Below are 24,172 nucleotides of genomic sequence, written 5' to 3' on the forward strand. Positions count from 1 at the left end.
TTCTTTGCAGCAACTTATAAGATGGGAAACTCCCTTCTTGAGAGCACGGAGGCAGAAAGGGATCTGGGAGTCATTATTGACTCCAAGAAGAACATGGGTCGACAATGTGAGGTCACGGTTGGCAGGGCTAACTGGACCCTATCGTGCATCCTCAGGTGCATCTCAAGTAGGGCCAAGGAGGTGATCCTCCCCCTCTATGCGGCACTGGTCAGGCCACAGCTGGAGTACTGTGTCCAGTTCTGGGCACCGCACTTCAGGAGGGATGTGGACAACATTGAGAGGGTCTAGAAGAGGGCCACCAGCTGATCCGGGGACAGCAGGACAGCCCCTACAATGAGAGGCTATGGGACCTGAACCTGTTCAGCCTCCACCAGAGAAGGCTGAGGGGGGACCTTGTGACTGTCTATAAACTCACTAGGGGGGACCAGAAGGGTTTGGGGGAGACCTTGTTTCCCCTAGCACCCCCCAGGATAACAAGGAATAACGGCCACAAGTTGTTGGAGAGTAGGTTCAGATTAGACATCCGTAGGAACTACTTCACAGTCAGGGTGGCTAGGATCTGGAACCAGCTTCCAAGGGAAGTGGTGCTGGCTCCTACCCTGGGAGTCTTTAAGAAGTGGCTTGATTCCTACCTGGCTGGGGTCACTTGAGCCCAGGTTTCCTCCTGCCCAGGCAGGGGGTCAGACTTGAAGAGCTACAAGGTCCCTTCCGACCCGACTTCTATGATTCTATGATTTTATGAAAATAATTGCCCTTGTATTTTGCTTACAGAAAAATACAAATGAAAGCTAAGAGCTGGTATTTCCCAACAGGAGCCTTGGGTCTAACAGGTGCTTTGAGTCCAGAAAGGTTGAGAACCACAGCCTTAGTGCTTATGAAAATCCAGCTGTCACATCTCCCTCCTCCTCCCTGCATGCCTCAGCTGTGACACCTCCAAGACACTGGTCCTAGAATCCCAGAGAAGTGGGGCTGGAAGGGGTCTGCAGAGGTCACATCCAGTCCAACCCCCTGCCTGAAGCAGGATCAGCTCCGTCCAAACCATCCCAGACAAATCCCCTTTTTGTAAAACTCCTATCACCCCTGACGCAGCACTAGACATCACATCTGAACCTGCCAGAGGGAAGGCGGGGACTGTGGCAACCAGTGTCCTGCTGCTGTAAAAGTTTATTAATATATACTCAAGGGATCCCATATAGAGGCCATGCTCCCTGCTACTGAGTAAGACACACACATGCACACGCACTCCATGTCAGTCTGACCATAAAACTCCTTCCTGACCCCCAATGTGGCTTCGGTCTGACTCTAAGCAGAGGGACGAGACTCTAGCCAGGAGCCTCTGCTCAGTTAGTGATGGGCAGGTAGAGGGATTACTGATGCCATTTAACTCCCAGCTGTGCAGATTTCTCTTCTGTCCTTTCTTCTTCACATTTCTAAACCTACTTAAATTCATAGTAAAGTTGGGCTGGCAGGGAGGAGCTTTGAGGGGGGTCACAGCTATTCCAAACCCCTCCTGCTTCACCCAGAATCAGCCCTGTCTAAAAGATCCTAGACAAAGTTTTGTCAACTTTCTTCTTAAAACTGCAGGAAAGAACCCTGACATGCAACTACCAGGCATGATGCCCGAAACCTCAAGAGCCCCCTTGAACTTGCCCCAGGTAAAGCAGAGGGACGAGGACTCTGCTGATGTCCTGCTTCTGCAAGGCCAGGAAGGCATTAGTTAGAATACGGTCAAGATGGGATGTCCACCGGGTCATAAGTGAAGTAGATGCTTAGCTCTAGGTATGGGAGTAGCATCACAGAGGACAAGAGGAGCGTCCGTGGGGCTGAGCATCAAGATTGTAAAAACTGCTGCCGACTGGGTGAGACCCTAGGTCCGTCTTGCCCAGTCTCCTGTGTTGTGCAGTGGCAGAGAATGGATGCTGGGAGGGAGAGTGACTGGGTCTAGCCAGGGTTTTTCCCCTGTTCCTCTCCCACTGGCAGCCTCCAGCATTTAAGGTCTAGGAAGTTCTCATTTGGAGGCTGACTCCCTAAGTCCCGTGCTTAATAGCTGCTTATGTCCTTTTCCTCCGAGAATATGTCCACTCCCCTTTTGAATCTGGCTAAACTCTCAGCTTCCACCATGTCTGGGGGCAACAAGCTCCACCCTTTAATTCCACACTGGGTGAGAGCGAACTTCTGTGTGTGCATTTTAAACCTGCTAGTTTTGTGTGGTGACCCCTCGTTCTTACCTGGTGAGAGACAGTCAACAGTAAATCCCTGTTGAATTTCTCTTCATCCATTTAGTATTTTGTAAACCCTACTCATGCCCCCTATCCCCAGCGTCTCTCTTCTAAACTGAACAGGCCTGGCCTCATTAGTTTCTGTTCATAGGGAATCTCCTCCGTACCACAAATCATCCTTGTTGCCCTTCTCTGGACCTTCTCTAGTTCTTCCATACCCTTTTTGAGGTGTGAGGACCAGACCTGGGCATGGCACTCAAGGTGTGGACTCATCGTGGATTGGTAAAGGGGCATCATGATATTTTCTGTTGGTTTAGGATTCCCATCTGTGGCTCACTGAGTGAATGAAAGACGATGCTGTAGCTCAGCAGTTGCATTTGCCCAGCCTTGAAGGCAACCGAGTCCCGATTCTGATCACGGTCTTGGGAGATGATGATGCTAGGATCCAGGAACGTGGCTCCTTCAGGAATTGTCGCAGCTGTTGAGCCGCACAACCGTGTAACATGCCTGTGAAGAGACGAGGAAGAGTCTCATATCTAATTAAAACGGCGGGGGATGGGCGGGGAGCATGAAGCTGAGGGAGGCAGAGCTGAATGACTCCATGCTGGAGCCTGGCCAGGACGATGGGATTACTGCTCTGGCTAAGAGCACCACGGGATCTATAACAAGCGTGAGCCATCAGGGGCTTGGGTTCATTACTTCCCTTGTGCAGTTGTTCTGTAACTAAATGTTACGATGCAAATTTGGAAGTGGTTTCCATTCAAAAATACCAGGTTTGAAATGAGTCTGCCCAGTCACGATCAGTTTGGGGCACTGTCTAAACAGGAGCATAGCAGCTCTTCGACTGAAGCTGGTTTGTGTAAGCTGTATCCCCAGGCCCTATAGAGATAAAATCTCAAGGGCTTAAATTTGAATTCCTATGTGCAGATGCCCATCATGCTGAAATGTGCCCATCCCCACTGGCCCTGGAAATAATGCAACGTATGGGTACCATGCATTTCATGCCTTTCTGTGCCTCTCTGTCTTGCTTACAGCTCTTTGCAAGCATGTACACAGCTGAAGAGCTGTGGCAATTCTTCGAGGATCTGTGCTCCTGGATCCTATCCCAAGACCAAAGCTCTTTAGGCAAGAGGATGTAATGCCCCGACAGCCTCTGTGGGTCAAACGTGGAGGGGGAAATGCACAAGACCCAGCAAGTTAAAGGAGGATTGTTGAGCAGTTTTGAGCATGAGACTGGACAGCAGGAGTTGTTGCCGGGGTTGGGAGCATGCACCTGCCTCTGTTTCTGTCAGCAAGCTGCTGAAGTTCTTGCAAGGATTTTTGTTCCCTTGTGTTCGCAGAGCAGCAGTGCCTTGATGGAGTTGCAGGCTTCACGTGTAGTTCTAGCGAGGCGCTTCCAGTCCTCGAGTGCTTGCATCTCCAAAGGCAGCAGGAGCAAAGGTGACTTGGATGCGAGCCCGGGCTGGGGACGGTGACCGGGCTGTGCCAGTGTTCCTGCTAGGATGTAAAGCCAGAGGTTCCTGGCTAGAGAGTCCGGGTCAGACTGACGCTGCATTTGGGGTCAGGAAGGAGGTTTACCCCCCGTCAGATTGGGACAGACTCGAGGGGGGGGTTGCCTTCCTCTGCAGTGGGGATACAGCCTTTTCCTGGCGCCTCTTGAGCTTATAGAAACAACCTTTCACAGAAGCAGGACGGTGGCTGCCGTGGTCCCTCTGCTTTTCCTGTGCTGTGGCGGGTTAAGGTGTGATGTCTTGTGCCGCATCAGGGGTGACAGTAGTTTTATGAAGAGTTTAGATTATGGATTTGCCCAGGATGGTCTGGACAGGGCTGATCCTGCCTCGGGCAGGGGGTGAACTAGATGTGACCTCCAGAGGTCCCTTCCAGCCTGACTTGTGTATGATGCTATGACTTAAAAATGCTAGCTTGAGGAAGCGACTTAGCCAGGGAATTGAACATGGGTCTCTGTTTCTAGGGACACAGACAAACATAAGAGATGCCAGACAGGATCATCCCTCTCGCCCAGTATCTTGTAACTCGCAGTGGCTCTGAGCAGTTGCTGAAAGGGCGAGCAGTTAACAGACTGATCTGTTCCCTTCCCCTCTTCCCTCAGAGCTTCCAGCATTTACAAGTCTGGAACATCCTGATTTGGAGCGTGTACCCAGAAGTGTAATGTTTAAAGCCACATACTTCTTAGCTGCTTTCAAAGGGGAGGGTGGTCTGTCACTTGGAAGCAAGTGTCAGCTGTTACAACGTAGCTCAACCAGAGATCCTTTGAAGGGTGCTGTCTACGTACGATTTGCAAGATCAGCCCAGTAATTTCAAACAGGAGTCCAGAGTGTCCAGACTATTCTGCCCTATTGTCAGCCGTTCTAACTTCTTTGCAACAGAATTGCCCTGGTACTTTTCCATAGTCAAAAAATGAGTGCAAGTGGAGAACTGGTATCTTCCAAGGGGGCCTCGACTCTATCGACATTGAAAACCACTCGTCTAGCTTTCGCTGCAGACTTCTGTAGTGATACAGCCAGCTAAATCACCTTAGCTTTGACCCTGAGTGAAGCAGGGAGCGGCTTTGCTTCACTTGTGCTGTAGAATCACGCTGATGTCTTCTCTGAGGTCGAGAGAGGCGGTTGGTTGCCTGAGCTTAGGACCAGCCCTCACGTGCAGCCAAGGAATGGGTGTGAATTGCTTCACAGCTGCCATCTCCGCTTGATTGTTTGAAATCAGCACAAAGGGGGCGAGTGCTGGTGATCCACTGGACTCCTGTTGCCTCTGAGTGTCACAGCTGGAATGAGACTGGTGTAGAAGGCACTTTGAGCAAAGGCATCCCATGCCATGCTAGCTGGGAGGCCACTGGCTCTGCTGGGTGTGGGGAGAGCGAAGCAGCTGCCTTGCTAGAGGGCCTAACATCACTTCAGAGCCAAGCTAGGGCCGGCTGTAAGACGGGCTGCTGTTGGCTAACCCCATTTATTCAGAGAGGTACACGTGCAGGCTGACACACAGCCCTGTTTCTTGATACGATTGTGGCCCTGTGACAGAGACTGACGCGTTCAGCTCTTAAATTCCCTCCTGAGTCCAGAGCCGATTCACCTGTCTATTCGGAAAGGGAGAAAGGCACCTTGAAACGAGGCAGTGCGCAGGCTAAGCCGGTCTAATACCCCTGTGCGTCCAAGTGAGAGCTTTTGCAGGACCTTCAGTATCAGGTTGGGGGGAGGGTGACAACACTTACTGAGATGGAGACAGGTTTTTGCCTTTGGTGGGGATTAAAGGATAACATCAGATTTGATGCAAGCACCTGGGGACCAGGCACACTAGTAGCTAGCTTCAGGTGAGTTATCACAAGTGGGGGTCAGTTTTGAGAATAGGATTGAAGCCAGCAGCTGACTACTGGGGTTAGGAACTTCTTCCATTCCCTTTCCTTGGCCGTTCCACACTACGAGCCGTGCTCCCTCCCTGAGCTGGCACAAGGAAGCCAGGAGTCCCAGTCCCCAGAGCCCTCCCACACATTCAGATGAAAGCTTGATAGGAACCAGCTATTCAGTTGTTACACGTGTTCAAGTACTAACTTTGTAGCTGGACGGCCATTTTTATGGCGCGATAATTTCTTTGCATGCGTGGCCGGTCTAAACTTTATTGTGCGATTAGCCAGTTAATTGCATAATAACGTAGTTCGCAGCAAGGGCCCCAGCCCTCTATTGCACCTATTAGCAAAGGCATCTTTCTTTGCTGATCCTCGGTGCAGCCAGACCTGCTCTGTGAAACCAGGTCATCTGGCAATGGGCACATGTGATGCATGAGGTCTTTTCCCCTCCTTACCCTCCCCTTTTTCCTTCCTTGTTGCAGTTTGGCCCTTTCCTGGATGCAAAACACCAGCAAGTCGAGGTAAGTTGTCCCCATGGCTGTTGAGAATCCATGACCTTTCCCTCTCTCTGCAGTCTAACCACCCAGTAAATCCCACATGCCTGCAGTGGAGCTGGGTCTTGGCTTAGCTCCTGCCAGCTTAACAAGATTTATTTCATGCCTTGCTGCCTACCCTTCACAGCAAAAGCAGATGGAGACAGAAGCGGAGGGAAGGCTTCTGGATACACATGAGCACTCTCAGAAGTATTTACTGCCTATTAGTCCTTTTGGGTTGCTCAGCAACTCAAGTATCCATGGCTTCCTTCTTTGGAAGAACCCTGTTCTTGCTAGGAGGCCACTGCTGACATCAGGGGCTATTCATTTTAGTGGCAGCCCTCTAAAGGCTGACCTTCAAACTTGGCTCAGCAATGCCTCCACGGTGTTGGCACGCCTGGATGTCCCAGGTTGAACGCAGCTGGAAGAGACTGTCTCTTGGAGAGAAGCAGGCGCCAATCTGGTGTGTTCTTTCTTTTGCTTGCAGAACTGTCAGCTCACGGGATTGTTTGCAGATGTCTTTAAGCAGTGTCTGAAGATGCTTATTGAAGGGACGAGGAGGTATGGATTCATGAGCTGCTTCCTGCACCTGGGATTTCCTTTCAAAGCACTTTGGAAACATGATTAAGCCGTCCCACCCCAGTACAGTAGCTCAGCTTGGCACTGAGGGGTGAAGTGACCTGCGGGAGCCATAACAGGGTTTCTGGGTTGTGGTACACGGCCTCTGAGCCAGAATGTCCCAGACCTGAAGTGCTGGAGGCTGCAAGGGGGAGAGGAACAGTGGAAAAAATCTTGGTTGGATCCAGTTGACTCCCTTTCAGTATGTGCTCTCTACCAGGCCTATTTATTGCCTAGGGACTGTGGGCCAAGGCTCACAAGGAAACACTATAAGCCTCCCTTAGAAAGGGAGGCCACAAGGTAGGCCACAACTGATTGTTGGGGACAGGTGAAGACAACAGGGACCAGGAGTGAGGTCAGAGGTTTAAAACTAGTGTGCCAAGGCAGGGGACACTGAGCAGAGCATGCCGGGCAGTGCCCGCTGGCCCTCAAATGGGCCTAAGGAGTCAGCGGACACTACCCAGAGATGGGATCGCACAAGGGATAGGAAGGCAGCCCTGTAATCCCCAGGGGACCTCCCAGCCAGAGCCGCCTTCCTGGTGGGACATACCACTAGCTTAGCCAGGGCAGGAGGAGGTTGACCAGGAGGCCCTGGGACTTGGTGGGGCCATGGATGGGTGCATAAATGAACGGGTGAGAGGAGACGTGCAGCCAGAACCTCGGCAAGAGGTTCTGGAGGGAGACTGGGCAAGATGGACCTATTTTCCAACCCAATACGTAGCAGTTCTTAGTAGTCCCAGTCCTTTCCTGTGCTCACTAGAAAAGAGCTTTCTGTGTCTATACGGAGCGTAAGTCTCTTGGACTGTCTAACCTGTGCTTCAAAGGAAGGATGGTTCGTGAGCGAGCAAGGTGCTAGGCTGGGTTTTTAGAAAGAACAGCCTTGGTGACTAGAACTGAGACGTGATTCTATGGAACGACCGTGGCCGAGTCGCGTCAGAAAGGTGATTGTAAAGAGGGTGGAGCTGGGCTTTTCTCCATGGTTGTAGGGGAGCAATGGCCTCGAGCTGTAGTAGAGGCAACTGAGGCTGGAGATTAGGAAGAACTTTCTGGCCGTGAGGGAGGTCAAGCATTGGAACAGGCTGCCTAGAGAAACCATGGCATCTCCTTCCCTGGAGATTTGCAAGACCAGATCGGACAGATGCTTGGCTGGGACAGCTCGGGGATGATCCTGGCTTGAGCCAGGGACTGGACTAAACATGACCTCGTGGGATGCATCCAGATGAGCATGGTTGTGCGGTTTGTGGTGCTGCAGACGGCAGTCTAGTGTTCTCTGTGCTGCGAGGGCATGCTGCCTGAGCGTGCGCTGCCTTGGCTTTTTTTTCACGGGTTTTTTTGACCCCTGGATATCTAGGGGTCTAAAAAACGGGGGGGGGAACCCAGCGCAGCACAGCACACGCTCAGGAAGCACGCACTGCTGGAAAGCGGAGTCGGGCCGCCCAGAGCTGTGCTGCGGCTGCCGGCCAGGCTTTGCACAGCAGAATCGCCACGGCTGTGGCCCTGGGAGGACCCCAGGTAAGACTGCTGGGGCCAGCCTCCCTACCCCACCTGGGGCAACTTGCCGTGTGCTGCTGCTGCTTGTCCCTAGGGAGCCAAACATCCGCCCATGTCTGGACGCACCCATGAGGTCCTTTCCAGCCACGGCTCAACTTTCCTATGGTCCTATGATCACTCTGTTCTCCATCTGTTTAATACCCACACAAAAATATATAGGTGCCTCATTCCCAGGGATTTCGATATAGACCTGGGCCTTAATTCTTAATTTGCATTTGAGGGAAAGTGCTGTATCCAGTCCAAGACAGTTATCCCCATTTTAGAGGTGGGGAAATGGAGGCTCAGAGAAGGGAAGAGACTTGCCAGTGGAACAGTAGCAGAATTGGTTCTGGAAATGAGGTTTCAGTCACAGGTCTTTTTGCTGTCCTAATATAGCAGGACACAGTGAATACGATGAACCATAGGACGATGCAAAAGGCTGTTACCATACGGCTGTTCTGACTGCTTGCTCTGTCTGTGGCGAGCCTGGATAGCTCCATCGCTTGGCACCAGACCTCTGATGAACAGGCGCTGCCAGGGTGACCAGCCCCTTCTGGGTTTCTCCGTGCAGGGCGCTGTTGTCATGAAAGGTCAGGGATGAGGGGGAGGTCCTGTGAGGCATTGGAACTTAATTAGCAGCCAAAGCAAAGATCATCGTTCCTTTTTCCCTGTGGGGGAGCTTCAGGGCAGCCCCTGCCTTCAGAAGTTGGCATGGCCAGCAGCGGTGGAAGCCATGGGAGGGCATTGTTACCCTGATGCCCTGCGAGGGGAAACCTTGCCTTTGAATAACCAGCTGCCAGCTCGATGGAGGCCGAGGCCAGATGATCTCAATTTGCGTGCTCAGAAATTCAGCGATGTGCTAGCTGCCTCCTTGGGGACCTTCAGCTTCCCCTCGTGTTCCTCGCTCAGCTCTACGCCATTTCTCTCTCCCTTCTCTCCGTTATTCCTCCTCCTCCTCCATGCTGCCTGCCCTTGTTATGTGCGGAGCCCAGCACACAAGTTTAAAGGGCAGAGATGGTGACGGGGATGGGTGGAAATCTCTGCCCTCTTGCTAGATGAACAGGGCTGTGAGTGCAGCGTGGAGGGGCATGTCCTGGGGAGAAAGGAGAGGCGTCTTTTCACAGAAGGAGCCACAAACAGGTCGGCCTTTTGCACAGCCGTTCCTGACGGAGCCCGCATGCAAGAGGCATGCTTTAGAGGGCCCCTCTCCATCTGCCTGTCCCCAGATACTCGGAGACGGAGGACATGCCTTGCTTAGTCGTAGGCAGCTGCCAGCGTCCAGTCCCCTGTTGCCCGCAGGCAAAGCTGCGACAAAGGCTTTGGGGACTGAGGTTCTGCGGTGGTCTTCTTTTGGGGAACAAACTGCTCAGAGGAAGGTGCATTTCCATGCTCCCGACCTTGGGCTAACTGTGGAGGCATCTGCCTTCCCCAGTTGGAAAGGAGGAGATGGATGGGGAATTGTCTCCTACAGCTCTATCAGATGCTTAATTAGCAGTCAGTTAGCTGGAAGGGAGGCTGGTTTATGAGTGAATCAGCACAAGCAGCCTGTCCCTTTGATCACTCCCCTGAGGAGGGCCGTCTCCTGCCAGCAGCTTGCCTGCTAATCAAGTGTGGGGTCGTCTACGGCAAGAGACTTCACTGTGGACCTTCTGTTATCTGTTTGAGGGCTGGGGGTGGGGAACGGCTTGCTTTGTTCATGTCTCTTCACGTTTACGTGAAAAAACAGGCAACGTGGAGCGAGGTAGGCTTACTTTCAGGGCCAGGTCTAAGGAATGGGTTAGCCTCGTGTGTGCCTGGGTCGGGCTCTCCACAAATTTATACAGCCAAAGCTGAGCCGCAAGCCAGGAACACGAGATCTTGCCTGCGCTAGAAAAGACTTCCCCTAGTCACGTTCCCATGTGTTGGGGTGTTTTTAAGCCTTCCTCTGAGCTGTTGGGTGTTGGCTGTAGCCGAGGCTGGGGATGGTGACGGCTGTGCCGATGCTCCTGCAGGAGCTCGGCCCGGAGGTTCCTGGCTAAAGGGTCTTGCCCCTCCACTTGGGGTCAGACCGATCACCAGATTGGGGGTCAGGAAGGATGCCCCCCGGGTCAGACTGTTACAGACTGGGGGGTGTTGCCTTCCTCTGTAGCAGGGGTTGCGGCCCTCTGCCTGGGGTCACTTGATGGAAGGAGGACGTTGACCACCGTGATCCCCTCGCCGTCCCTGTGGCAGGGTTGGATGTGATGTCTCGTGTTGTGTCAGGGCTGACAGTCGTTTTGCTGAGGGGTTAAATGATGGGTTTGTCTGGGACGGTTTGGACAGGGCTGATCCTTTCTCGGGCAGGGGGTTGGACTGGACTGACCTCTGGGGGTCCCTGCCAGCCCCTTCTCTAGGATGCTGTTCACCTCTGACGCACAGTTTGCAGTTCTCGCCCCGTGTAATGAAAGTGTTAGACTTGTTACCCCAGGATGTGGTGGAAGCTGAGAGTAGCCAGATTCACCAAGGGATTGGACACAGTCATGAAGGGAAGGGGCATAAGTAGCTATTGAACATGGGAGCTGGGGATACAGCCCCCGAGATGGGACTTCCTAGACCTTAAATCAGGGGCAGGCAGTTATTTTGGGCAGAGGGCTGCTTACTGAGTTTTGGCAAGCCATTGAGGGCCACATGACAGGCAGCCCAGGGCAGATTAATATTAATTATTTAAAATTTTTAGGGGCCCCGCGGGCCAGATAGAATGGCCTGGCAGGCCACATCCGGCTCGCGGGCTGCATTTTGCCCACCCCTGCCTTAAATGCTGGAGGCTGCAAGTGAGAGAGGTACGGGGGGGTAAGGGGCATCAGCTCTGCCACTGTGTGATACAGGAGATTGGGCAAGACGGACCTACGGTACAACCAGGGGGGCTGGTCCTGATGATCTCGAGAGGTCCCTTCCAGCCCCTAACGTCGGTGAATCCGTGAAACCTGGTCCGTGGCAGTTCTTTCTGTTCTTACAACCCCTGAAGCGATGCGTCTTGCTTGCCTAGCTGATTCCATCACCTCCGCCAGCCCCTACCTCGCACCTCCACCTGTGCCATCTTTCCTTTCATCTTTTCCCTGGCAATACAAATCCCTAATTGTGGTCTGAGCAAAGGCAAAAAAGCTCAGTCCAGGCCTGGTTCAGCACTTCCTTCTGCACAGAAGCTGTTTGCTGAGCTAAGCCATTGTCTGGCAGATCCAGCTCTGGCGATGCGTATTGATTTTTCCCACCCCTTAATTTACAGCTTTCTTCCCCCTGCCCTCCCCTCGGCTCCGAACTGGGAGAGGTTGGGCCTCCCAGCATCTGTTGTGTTGCCTTTCATCCTCTCCGCTCTCCCTCCCCTGCGGTACCAGGAAGGGGGGGTGGCCGGGAAACAAAGAACAAACAAGACATTCTTTTCCTTGGGGTGAGTGCAACGCACTGCCAGGCCCTTTCATCTGTGGCCAGAGTCTGTCAGACACTGGTATTGGGTCAACACCCCATCCCCCGTCCATCACTTAAGAGCCTCACCATCTAGTTTATGCAAGTGTAGATTTTATTTTTTTGTTTGAGGGGGAGAGAAAGGAATAGTTAAGCTGCCGCTGACCTGAATTTGTCTCAGCATCAGCACTTTGCCATGGAGGCATCTCCGTGGAAGGGCATTCAAGCAAAAACCTGCTCATGTCCTTTTTTTTGCTGCTCCTAGGCCAGCGTAAGACTGGTCCGCTGGGAGCTGCTGGAAGGCGTGTGTCATCTGCTATCCTCCAAGTAGCCGCTGTGGAGGGGGAACGTCTCGGGGCGCCGTGCTGTTCTGGACTTCCTAGGCCTTTGAATGCTGGAGGCTGCAAGCGAGAGAGGAACGGGGGGGGAATAAACCCTGGTCAGACCCAGTTCACTCTCCCTCGCAGCGTCCGTCCTCTGCCGCTATGTGACAGGAGGCCGGGCAAGACGGACCTATGGTCTGACCCAGTCAGTGGTGGTTCTTATGGTCTTGTATTCCTGGAAAGCACCTACTTGTATCGCAGGGTGAGGAGGATTCCCCCACTCGTCTGCTGGGGATCGGCGTGGATAAACATCTGTCAGGAGCGGTTCAGGGTCCTGCCTGGGCTGTCGGCATGGACTAGATGGTCTTGGGAGGTCCATTCCCGCCCTGTGTTTTCTCTGAGTTTAGGAAGGGCTTGTTCTGCATCTCCAGGCTTTCCAGCACTGCCTGTCACAAAGGGAGCTGGACTTTGTAGGGGGCGGTGGGGTTACAGCAGCAAGGAGGTGCTTCAGGCTGCAGCTCTGGGGTGGTTTCTTTTTGAAGACTTTTCCCCAAGTGCGTGTTCTCCTGTGTTGTTCACCTCCCTCGGGGCCAGCTAGGCCTGGGCAGCTAGGATTGAATTCTCTTCTCTGCGGCCCTTGTCGTCAGAGTATCTGAGCTGGGTTTTTTCGGTTGAGCTGGGTGAAAGGGGATCTGCCCGGGTTGCACGTGGGTGATGTGGCCCTTTTAAATATAGGCACTTTCTGTTACCTAGGCAAGGCAGCTCGTTTTTGCTTTCCAAGCTTCTCATGATGTACCGCCACCTATCTCCCATCTCTCGTGCTTGTTGGTATCAAGAGGATGAGCTCTGATTAGTCCGTGGCTTTCATGGCAGTGGTCAGAGCAAGGCCAAGAATCGTGGCCATCCCACCCACTTCCCCTTTGATGCATCCAGCCCACTGTGCCACTTGAGATGCAGATGGCTTTGCGTGCTGAAACCTCAGAGCATCCATCATGGGAAGGTTGAAAATGTTCTAACTGTCCCTCGGGCTCTGAGGTCAGGGTTACGGCCTTTCCGTGATGCGCGGTTGCTGGAGCCAGCTGCAGCCAGGAGACCTTGCTATTTGGTCCCAGCCCCACCCTCCTGATGATCCGGTCTGGTAGTGCAATTTCCTGCCTTGATGGCAATCCAGAGGTTTTCCACGTTACAAGCTTGATTAGAGGGGGTGAGCTGTGACTCGCTGCATCGTCACCTTGGCTGGGCAAGCCCCTGGTTCCTGGCTCTCTCTGACTTTTCTTCTCTCTCAACAGCGCTGGCTCCCAGCTTGTGTTCCTCCCGTCCTTGCGAGACGTCCACCACGACTACATTTACCCACAACCCCCATTCGCCTTCCCAGAGCTGGCTAAAGAGGACAAACGGGTAACTTTTTGGATAGCTAAACAATCAGAGGGTCCTGACCTCATCTTCAGCAGAGGGAGACGGTGCTAGACAGGTTGTTAGCTGAATCCTCAGGTCAGGAGCCTGAGCGAGGAGATAAGAGTCTGGGGGCAAACAGAACAAAAGCAGATGTGATCCCTGTTTGATTTGGGTTTAGATCTAGGAGCCTTTTTCTTTCAATCTGTCTCTTGCCAGATGACAGACTTTACAGGGGACTTGGTCTCTTTCCCTCACTCCTGTTGCTGGCGTCTTAGTCGAGCAGAAGCAGATTTCCAGAGTACTGAAAGAGAAGTTGGCAGTGTGGGGTCTGCCTGCACTCGCACTGTACCTTGCTCTCTTTCACCCATCCCAGCGTAGGGCACAAACAGCACGCAGAGAAATCCCTTCTCCCCAGACGTTGCAGGGGGAGCTGGGGAGGGCAATAAGTCCCTGGTTTCCAAGGAGCAAGTAACAGACTCCAATTAGAGCCTTAGGCTGTTTGCAAGCTCTCTACAAAAAACCTTGCACCATCCAACTCTGGAAACTCCCCTGTGTTTCTTCCCAAGAACTGAAACTTATTTGTACTTTACGGACCTGACAGGAGGGCTGGCCTAGAAAGTCCAGACATCCCCCAACGGGATGAAATCAATGTCCATAACTTAGAGAGTTAAATACCTAGATGGGATACCTTCCTGCAGTCCTCAGGTAGCCATAGATTGCTGCAAAAGAGAGCAGCCACCCCAGTGTATTTAAAAATAATAATAAAAAACCCCTTAGCAGTCTGTCTTAATAGTGGCACCTGGACTCTTATCCTAGAAATCATAGAGAAGTAGGGCTGGAAGTGGAGTTGACAACCTTGCACCCTCACCTGCCCAGTCCTTACCCATTTGACCAGCGGGTAAAATCCCTTCCTAACCCCAGAGATGGCAATCGGTGGCCCTGAGCAGAGGGGCAAGATCCTCTAGCCAGGAACTTCTGGGCTTGAGTCCCAGCAGAAGCACTGGCACAGGCAGTCACCACCCCCAGCCTGGGCTGTAGCCACCACCCAGGGCCTCGGAGGCAGTTCAGTAGATCCCAGTGAGGTAGCTGCTCCGCTACATGCAAAACCCTGACCTAGTACTCAATGCTTCTGCACGTCGAGCTTCCTTAAGGCAGTGGAGAAGCGAGGGTTTTTATGGTGGTGTTTCTTGTTGGACCAGCTGTATAGTTGAAAGAGATATTGAGCAAGCTTTCAAGCACAAGGTGTTTGTTGACCATCCCTCCCAACAGTTGGTTCAGTAAAAGATAGTGCCATAAAAATAACACTGGTACAGCCTGGGGACCGACTGGCTAAGCAGCAGCTCTGCAGAAAAGGACCTGGGGGTGACAGCGGGCAATAAGATGGACAGGAGCCAGCAGTGCGCCCTTGTTGCAGAGAAGGCTACCAGCATCCTGGGCTGCACTGGTAGGAGCGTTGTCAGCAGATGGAGGGCAGTGATTCTTCCCTCTGTTCAGCACGGGGGAGGCCGCATCTGGAGTCCTGTGTCCGATTTTTGGGTCCCCCGCTACAGAAGGGGTGTGGGCAGATTGGAGGGAGTCCAGCTGAGGGCAAAACAATGTTTTGGGGGCTGGGAAGAAGTTGAGGGAACTGTGTTTATTGAGTCTGGAAAAGAGAGGAATAGTGCGGGGGTGGGAATTTAATGGCAGACTACCTGAAGGCTATTTCCAAAGAGGCTGGAGCTGGACTGTTCTCAGTGGGGGCAGATGACAGAACAAGGAGCAATGGGCTCAGGCTGCAGCAAGGGAAGTTGAGGTTAGATACTAGGAAAGACTTCCTCGCTAGGAGGGTGGTGAAGCACTGGAAGAGGTTACCCAGAGACGGGGTGGAATTTCCATCCTTGGAGGTTTTGAGGCCCCAGGTAGACAAGCCTTGGCTGGGATGATCTAGATGGGGCTGGTCCTGCTTGGAGCAGGGGTTGCACTAGCTGTGACCTCCTGAGGCCCCTTCCAACCCAAATTTTCTATGATTCCATGAAAAAACCACAGCTGCGTTACATATTTCCTGGCCCATCACAACTACTGCTGCTTAAGGCAGTAGAGGTGTCTACCTTAATACTGGAGCCACCCCAAATCTCTCTAGGCACTTGAAGAAAATGACTGGACTCTGAGTTTCTCGTTGGATGCTCTGTGTCCGCTGACGTTGAGCTTTTTGGATGTGCTTTGGCTTGATGAGAGGTGTCTGGAACAGTGCCAGCCCAGGACAAAAATGCACACAGCTCGAAGAAGGAAAAGTGGGGGGTTTTGTATTGGGTGATGGCTCTTCTTGGAAAAGCAGAGCCAAAATGTTCTATCAAGTTAGCAACCACGTCTGGAACGGATCTCAGGAAATCCTGGCCTCTGCTGTTGGGGTCTGATCTCCTGAGCTCTGTGTAAAAGGTGGCGGGGAGGGTTTAAGAACCTGAGCTACCTAATGAAGAAATTTAAAATACAAGAAAAGCACCCCAGTGCCTGCCAGGAAATCCTATTGTGATGCAGCAGGACGGCAGACCGTAAAGGATGGGCGGGCTGTACGTTTGGTTTTTATTGTATTGGCTTGGATGTCTCCTTTTGCAAAGGGTAGCAAGCCGTTGTGCTGTGCCCACAGGCCGTGCTACTTCAGGGTCCAGACCCTTGGTTACGGCCAAAGCTTTAGCAAAGCAGAAGAGATTATTGCTACCGTTGCCAGCACCATCATCCTGTGGCATGCGTGTTGGGATGCATTTGGTGTTTAGGGCGTTGTGCCTGGTAGCTCCGAGACCTTATGGAACAAATGCGTCCAAACTGCATCTTCCTTTCTCTTTTTCTGCTTTCAGCGCGTGCATTTTGTGTCTGATCCCTGCACCCTGGATATCAACGGAGTCGTTTTTGGCCTGACGTCCACGGACTTCCTCTTCCACATGGGCGCCGAGGAGATCAGCAGGTAGGTGCAGTTGCCACGTCCTGGGAAGCTTGAGGGCGAACAGATCTTTGGAAAGTCCTTCCCAGCTTGTGGAGACCAGCCGTAGGGCCCAGCACTCATCGCTGGATGGGAATGGTGAAATTCAGTGTAGATACTGGTGGAAGAAATTCATTGTAGCTCAGTGTCAAGTGATGCACCTGGGCAGAAACATCCCAAAGTATACCTGTGCTGTGATGGGCTCTACATTCGCTGTTAGGAAAGAGATCTTGGAGTCGCTGTGGACAGTTCACTAGAAACATCAGCTCAGCAGCCATCAAAAAGGCAGACAAAATGTTAGGGATGATTAAGAAGGGAATCGTAAACCAAACCAGAAGTAACATGATGCTCCTTTATAAATCCATGGACTGTCCTCACCTTGAACCCTTGCTCAGTTGTGGTCCCCACACCTCCACAGGGATAGAAAGGGCAGCAAGGATGATTAGCGGTATGGAGGGGCTTCCCTATGAGGAGAGACTAAAGAGGCCAGGCCTGTTCAGTTTAGAATAGAGACTGTTGAGGAGCGACATGGCAAGGGTTGGACAAGATGACCTCCTCAGGTCCCTTCCAACCCCGATTTTCTGTGATTCTAAAATACTAAATGCTGGAAGTCAATGCGAAGAGAAAGTCGATAGGGATTTACTATCGACTGTCTCCCACCAGACAAGAACTAGAGGTCACACAATCAAACTAGCAGGTCATCGGTTTAAAACTAACACCAGGAAGTTTTTTCCCCCAGTGTGGAAATGGAGGGTGGAACTTGCTGCCACCAGATGTGGTGCAAGCTGAGAGTGTAGCCAAATTCACCAAGGGATTGGACAAATCCTTGAAGGAAAGGGGCATGGGTAGGTATTGAGCAGGGAGTGAGGGGCACCGCCTCTGAGTCGGGACTTTCTAGACCTTAAATGCTGGAGGCTGCAAATGAGAGGAATGGAGGAGGGGAAACTGGTCAGACCCAGTCACTCTCCCTACCAGCATCCACTCTCTGCCACACACAGAACTGGGCAAGACGGACCTAGGGTCTGACCCGGTAAATGGCAGTTCTTAGGGGAAACCAACAGCCAGTCACTTTTTACTAGGCTGTAATTTTAATGGAAGCTTGCAAGGAAGGTGGACTGTAGCTTACAGGGATATTGAGAAGGAGAGAAACCATGGGTAAGATGCCCAGCTGGTAGAAATGTGGGTCAAAAGAAGCCAAACAGCCCATAGGGTCGCATAGCTAAGACGCGTGCGTTCGTGTAGGCAGCAGCACACAAGAATGGCCTGACGAGACTCGCCTCCGACTGCCTTTGAGTCCCCCAGATAGAGCGATCAGGGAGCCCTTGTATGCCTGGCTTGGCTGCGGGCAGCTTGGGCACGAGTCCAGGGCAAAGTCGGGATCACCCGCAGGACGCTGAATCTACTGCTTTGTGGGTGGCCCTGAGCTGAAAGCAGCCGTTTAAATTAAGGAAGAAAAACGGCTCTACTTAAAGGTGAATTAAATTAACGACTGTTTATCTCGACTGCCAATTAACATAACTACCGTTGTGCTCCCGCTTAATCTCTTTCCTCAGCAGACGATTCAATTAGGGCTGCGTTTGGCTGCTGAGTCTTTTTGCAGGCCTTGACACCACTGTAGCTCTTGCTGTTGCTATGAGCGTGTGTAGCTGGAATTGCCTATGGGGGAGCTGAGGCCTGTTGTTTTGGGGACCAGACCCCTCCTTATCCACCCTAGGAAATGAAATAATGCCAGTCTCGCAAGGGAGCTAATTGCCTGTGCGGCGCAGCCCTTTGGAAAGGGCACGGCTGTGGCCACGTCCTGGGTTTGGAGCAGTTGCTGGGACTGCCTCAGTCGTTGTCAGAGTTTAACTTCCGCACTGCAGGGTGGGAGCAGACGCGCGAGACATGTCGCAGATCTGCTGCCATGCGCTCACAAGTGGTAGTTCTCTCCCTTGCTAGCGCTGGTTGCCTGTCCACACCCAGGCTTCTGTGGGGTTTTCTCCTCCCAGGACACCTCTGGGTGCAAGGATGGATCACTTTATCCAGTGCCTGGCGCCGCACAGCCATGACTTCAGTGCACTGTAAACAGTTGTGCACCCAGTATTGAAACCTCCAAGTCCTTTTAAGCACATGCCCCCAGTGTTGCTTGCGTGCGTATTGCCGGCCCTTACAGCAGGATCCCAGGCTGTTGGTGATATTTCACTGCGATACAATCGGCTCTGGGGAGGGGAGGGATGGTCAGCCACAGCGAGACCTTTCTCCTGGGACTCGGTGACTGAACTCCTACATTCCACAGACTCGGGGAAGGAATGTTTTGAAGCCCTTTGCTTCCAAGCTGGATGGTGGGGAGGGCACGTAGCCTCATCAGCTGGGGTTTATGAACGAGCTGGACTCGCGGGAATGAGGTGCCTGAGCCCTTGTGCTACGTGGGATTCCTGTTCTCTTGCACAATCCAGTGGTTCTTTATCTCCCCTCGTAGCCTCCCGCGATGCTGCTTGGGGATGGTGGGTGGGTGGGTGTGCATGATAGGACATGTCGCCTGAGAAGAAATGGGAGCACAGCAGCAAAAGTTCACGTCCCCCGAGAGGTGAGCAGAAGCTGGGCTCTGGTGCCATCTCGGCACCGGACTCGGTAGCCCTTCGTGCATCAGAACTTCGTCCGCTTCCTTGGTGGCTTTAGACTCCACCGCTTTGAACTGGTGGGAATCCCATAACTTGCTTTTTTTTGCTGTAGAAATTGCCAAATGTTCCTTCCTTCTGAAGTTCTCCAAGCACACTGCAAGGTGTCCTGGGCTCCCAGGTGGGGAAACTGAGGCATAGAGCAGGGACTTGATGTGCCTGGGATCAAGTAACAGGGCCAGAGAGAATCTGTGCCTCTTGACTCTCAGTGGCTTCCACCTGCGACTTGCCTAATAACCCATACAAGCTCCACAGCCCACCTTCCTCGTGGGCCTCTTGCCAGGCACGCTAGAGAGCTCCCCCCATGCCTTCTCCTTCCATCCTCGCACATCACTTCCACCACCTCTGCGGCTCGGCAGTTGAGAGCCCCTGCGCCTGGCCCCTTCATCTCCTGCGACCCGAGCTTAACCTGTTCCTAATGAACTGAAGCTGAACCTCGTTACACTTGGCACGTGCTCCAGATAAGAGTGCACACCCCGCCTGGGGCACCGCTCTGACTGGAGGGGCTGAAAGATGATTCCCGGAGTCTGAGACTCTGCCAAGACTTTGCGCAGACACCGAGTGCAAAGGTGCTGAAAGGCGTTGGCTTATCGGTGCCGTACAAGCTCCTGTCTTGGGGTCTCCTTACGTGCTGTTTCCCCGTCCACCTCGTCCTTTCCTTCTGATTGCTCCTTTACGTACACCCTCCCCTGTTCTCTGGCCACCTGAAGCGAGTCCGCAGTCGTTGCGGTACTTGCAGCTCCGAGAAAATGCCAAAGCAGATCTGATCGAGCCTTGAACAAATCGGCTCCCACCCTCATCTTATCTGCTGCGGTCCTCGCTGCAGTGGAGACTCCCGTCAGGGTTTTGTGTTAATCCTGTAGGTCATTAGCTCGCGTTGCTGATACTGGGGAGACTCTCTCACTGGTGTCCCTTGTTTGTACCTCTGGGTTTATCCTGTTCTCCACCCTCCGGTCTTCGTTTGGAAGCTGTTTGTTTTGGGGCAGGAGCCGTCTTCACGCTCGCAGGATAAGCACGTTGAGTCTCTACTCTCAGCTGGGAGTAACAGCAGAGTAACTGCTCTTGGTAATACTATAGTAGAAATCCCGCAGGTGCCTGGGTTTTGGGGAGCAACTGGAAGCACCCCATGTTTGCTTGGGCTGGTTTTGTTTTAGTGAAGTGCATACTCTGCATTCCCCTGTAGCCTTTGCTTCATCAGCCTCCTGCCTTTCAGATACATTTCTGCCAGTATTTTCTCTCCAGGGATTTCCCCCCCGCCTCTCCTCTTTGCATCACAGCATGTTAGGATCTGCTCTGGAGCCGTACACCTTTGCAGTGCGTAAAGCAGGGACTTCTCGTTTGGCAAGACCCTCCAAAGCAGCTAAGAGACTCGGAGTCACAGAATCACAGAGAAGTTGGGCTGGAAGGGACCTTCATAGACCATTTAGTCCAACCCCTTGCCTGAGAGAAGATCAGCCCTATCCCAGCTATCCCATACATATCCGAGTTATGGGGAAAAGTGGTCATGCTAGGAGATAGGATGTTGATCCAAGAGGCCCTGGACAAGCTGGAAAGATGAGTGGAGCAGGACTGGCGCAGTTCAATAAGGATAAATGCAGAGCGCTTCATCTGGGGAGAAGTAACCAGCGACACGAATAGAGGTTAGGAGATGTCCTGGCCAGCACAAGCGCTGAAAGGGACCTCGGGGTTATGGCTGATCACAGGATGAACACGAGCCACCAGTGCGACGCTGTAGTCAACAGAGCTAATAGCACGCTGGGATGCATTAGCTGATGCATCACAAGCAGGGCTAAGGAAGTGATACTTCCTCTCTACTCGGCACTGGTGAGAGCCCAGCTAGAGTACTGTGTCCAGTTCTGGGCGCCGCACTTTAAAACGGATGTGGAGAATCTTGAAAGGGTCCAGGGAAGGGCCTGGAGGACAGACCTTACGGGGAAAGACTGAGGGAGCTGGGACTGTTCAGCCTGGGGAGGAGAGGACTGAGAGGGGACTTGGCCATCTTCAAGTATGTAAGGCGTGACTATCGGGAGCTGGGAGAAAAACCCCAGGGGAGGACAAGGAGCAATGGCCATACACCGTTAGAGGATGGTTCCAGGTTGGATGTAAGGAAGAACTTCTTTACGGTAAGGGTGACCAGAATCTGGACCAGACTTCCCAGGGAGGGGGTGAGTCCCCAACCTTGGAAGTCTCTGAGGAGACTGGACAGACGCCTGGCTGGGATCATTTGATCCCTGCAGCATTGCTGCCCAGAGTAGGAGCAGGGGGGTTGGACTCGATGATCTTTCGAGGTCCCTTCCAGCCCTTAATTTCTCTGATTCTCATTATCTAACCTTCTCGTAAAAGTGCCAGTAGCCCTGACACAACACTGGACATCACACCCAAACCTGCCGCAGGGGAAGTCAGGGGGATCACGGCTGCCAACATCCTGCTTCTGTAAAAGGTTGTTAATATACACTCGAGATCCCAGGTAGAAGCTCTGCCCGCCTGTTGCGGAGGAAGGCAAAACCCCTACAGTCCTGTCCCATCCGAGCGGGGGTGAGTAAAGGTCAGACTTGTGCTTGTTAGCATGCGTCACAGTCGCGCCTGGAGGCCCCAGCAGAGACCAGAGCCCCCGTGCACTGGGTGCTGTACGAACTCTTAGGAAGTGGTCTTTGCTCAGGGTGGAGGTGAGGAACTCGCTGAGGACTGAGATTAGTCTGGGCTTAGTGTTTTAATGCCATCACACTACCTAGAAAGTCAAGTCATTCTGAAAGGGGTGCGATGCATGTTTTGTTGGGGGGGTTTTCCCTTCCCTCCTGGTCTTTGTAGCTTAATTATCGGCCGTTTCTCTTTCTTTCTTTCTTCACAGTTCTTCTGGCGCCTTGGACAGGTTCACACGAATCCTTAAGCATGTCCTGACGCAGAGGAGGTGAGACCAGACTTCGGGATAGCGTTTACCTCGCGTGCACAATCTCCTTGTGTGAATCCGTGCCAGGGAGATGCTGCATCTTTGATCCTGTCATGTTGCACTTTGGCGCGGTCACTCAAATTATGGGTTGGAAAACCACCACCCTTTGAACTCGATCAGTGTTTCGCTTTTGCCGTTCCTTAGGGAAGCACCCACGTGAGAGCTCTAGGTGTTTAGGTTAGACAGGACCATTACAATAGTCTAGTCTGGGCTTAATGCAGACGGATGAATCTTGCCCAGTAACTTGTCTTGTAGAGCAGAGGCATAGCTTCTGGAAAGGCAGGCTTCAGATGCTGAGAACGTCTCCTCTAGGTAAATCGGTCCAATTATTTGTTACCCTTGCCGCTGGGAACTCGTGCCTTGTTTCTGTTGTGATCTGATCTAGCTTCAATGTCAGGCCTCTGGGGCTTGTTGTCTGACGCAGGGTAATGAAGGATTGGGCCTTAGCTCGTGGTTTTTGGGGATGGCTTTTGGCCGATGTAAACCGATCCTGCTGAAGGATTAAGGCAGAAGTCTGCTGGAAGAGGGCGATGGATGCTTGTTCCCTGGGCTTACCGTGCGGGGATATGGGGAGCAAAGGCTGCCGTGCTGAAAAGTAACCTGTGCTCTGTCTCAACCCATGCAGTTATTACCCCCTCTACCCTCCCTCGGACGAGATGAATATTGATTACGAGAACTTCTATAACTATGTGCCTTTGCCCGTTACCCCGGATGTCCTCGTTGCCCCGTCTGAGCTGAGATACTTTGTTAAGGTACGTGGTGCTGGGATGCTGAAAGGTGCCAAAGAGAACCGGACATTGATACGGCGCTGAAATTTGGGGGGGCGGGGGCAGAAGGTGACCTTGGACAGCTTGTTGTCTCGGAGTATGTACTGGCCTCGGGCAGGAGGAGGAATCTAAGACGATAGGACGGGGAGCTGTTCCCTGCTAGGACCACTTCTGTCACTCACTCGCAGTACCACAGACTTGGAACTAGCACCTTCAAAAAGTGGAAACCATTTCCCCAGCGCCCACTCAGCGCTGTGTATCCCCTCCCCACGGGGGTCAGTGTAACGCGTGCTTTCTCTCCACAGGACGTCCTCGGCTGCGTCTGTATGAACCCAGGCCGGCTCACAAAAGGCCAGGTGGGGGGGACCTACGGCCGTCTGTACGTACGGAGGCAGGATGCGGGGGAAGAGCGGAGGAGCCCCTGCTTTGCAGCCCAAGTTGTCAAAATCTAAGCAGTCTCTGCTTCCCTGCCCTTAAAACTGGCCCTGCCTGTGGATTCAGGATGGGGGTGTCTCTTCAGCGCTGTTGGTTCCCATCAGGGGTTCAAGCCTCCCCCCAGCACTGCTGCTTCCAGGAGCCTTGAGCTTAGATTTCTGCTTTTGACAGCATATCGGATGTCGCGATGGAGTCTCTGAAGGCTGGGAAGCGTGCCGCGAGCCTGTGGATCACATCAGCTTTTTGCCTGTTGACACTGACCGAGCGGGGAGCCCTCAGGCCTTCCGCATGGGCTGCTCTTGAAATACACTGGGGGGGGGGGGGGGGGTTGTTTAAAAAAAACAACAAAAAACCAAAAAAAACCACCAACAACAAAAATTTGTCTCTAACTTGGTTTTTTTTCCCCAGCCTGTTGCTTGGTTGTTGTCAGTATGCCCTGGAAGCTCTGCTCGGAGGGAGCTGGGCTATCTCCTCTATTCACCTGAATTCAAGATGACCTCCCCAGTAATTAGATTCTATGAAAAATTTATACATTGGTATTAATTTTCCAGGTATACCATCTAATTATTGGAGAGTTGTCTTTAAATTTGTCCTGTCTGACAGCAGGGGCTGGAGGAGTCAAGTGGCCCCTTGCCCTCGGTGCCCCCCTCTTCCCCTTGCAGCTTTCCTGCACCTCTTCTCTCCATCTCCCCAGTCTCTGCCCCCTCTACGCGCCCCCGTCACCGTCAGATGCTGCCCAGACTCCGATCCTCAAAGCACAGCACGTGGAAGCGCTGCCCCAGGCAGCCATGCAGCAGTGTCAGCACTGCTGGCTGGCCACGCAGGGGACAGTGTTTCGTGTTCTCTGTGCCTGGGAGGGAATTGCGCCTGAGCTGGGGACAAGCTGGGCCTGCCCATAAGGGGCGGCGGGAGCAGAGGCTGCGGAGGACAAGTAGGGTAGAGCGGGGCCAGTCAGAGCCGTGTCAGCCACCTGCTCTCCCTGCTCACACACACACTTTGCACACAAATCTAAGATGAGGG

At 52.8% G+C, this 24,172-nt stretch overlaps 1 protein-coding gene across 1 annotated transcript in view; it reads left to right on the forward strand.

Moving 5' to 3' along the window:
- Window positions 1-23,486, forward strand: part of POLA2 (DNA polymerase alpha 2, accessory subunit) — a 37,992-nt gene extending 14,506 nt beyond the window's left edge. The window contains exons 12-18 of the mRNA XM_006264969.4: window positions 6,060-6,098; window positions 6,598-6,671; window positions 13,288-13,396; window positions 16,225-16,331; window positions 21,852-21,911; window positions 22,576-22,702; window positions 23,023-23,486. Of these exons, the coding sequence (XP_006265031.2) occupies window positions 6,060-6,098; window positions 6,598-6,671; window positions 13,288-13,396; window positions 16,225-16,331; window positions 21,852-21,911; window positions 22,576-22,702; window positions 23,023-23,169 (663 nt within the window). The 3' untranslated portion in view covers window positions 23,170-23,486. The remainder of the gene's footprint in view (window positions 1-6,059; window positions 6,099-6,597; window positions 6,672-13,287; window positions 13,397-16,224; window positions 16,332-21,851; window positions 21,912-22,575; window positions 22,703-23,022) is intronic.
- Window positions 23,487-24,172: the final 686 nt, after the last annotated feature.

This window comes from Alligator mississippiensis, chromosome 15 (assembly GCF_030867095.1).
Source record: "Alligator mississippiensis isolate rAllMis1 chromosome 15, rAllMis1, whole genome shotgun sequence".
Taxonomy (NCBI): Eukaryota; Metazoa; Chordata; order Crocodylia; family Alligatoridae; genus Alligator; species Alligator mississippiensis.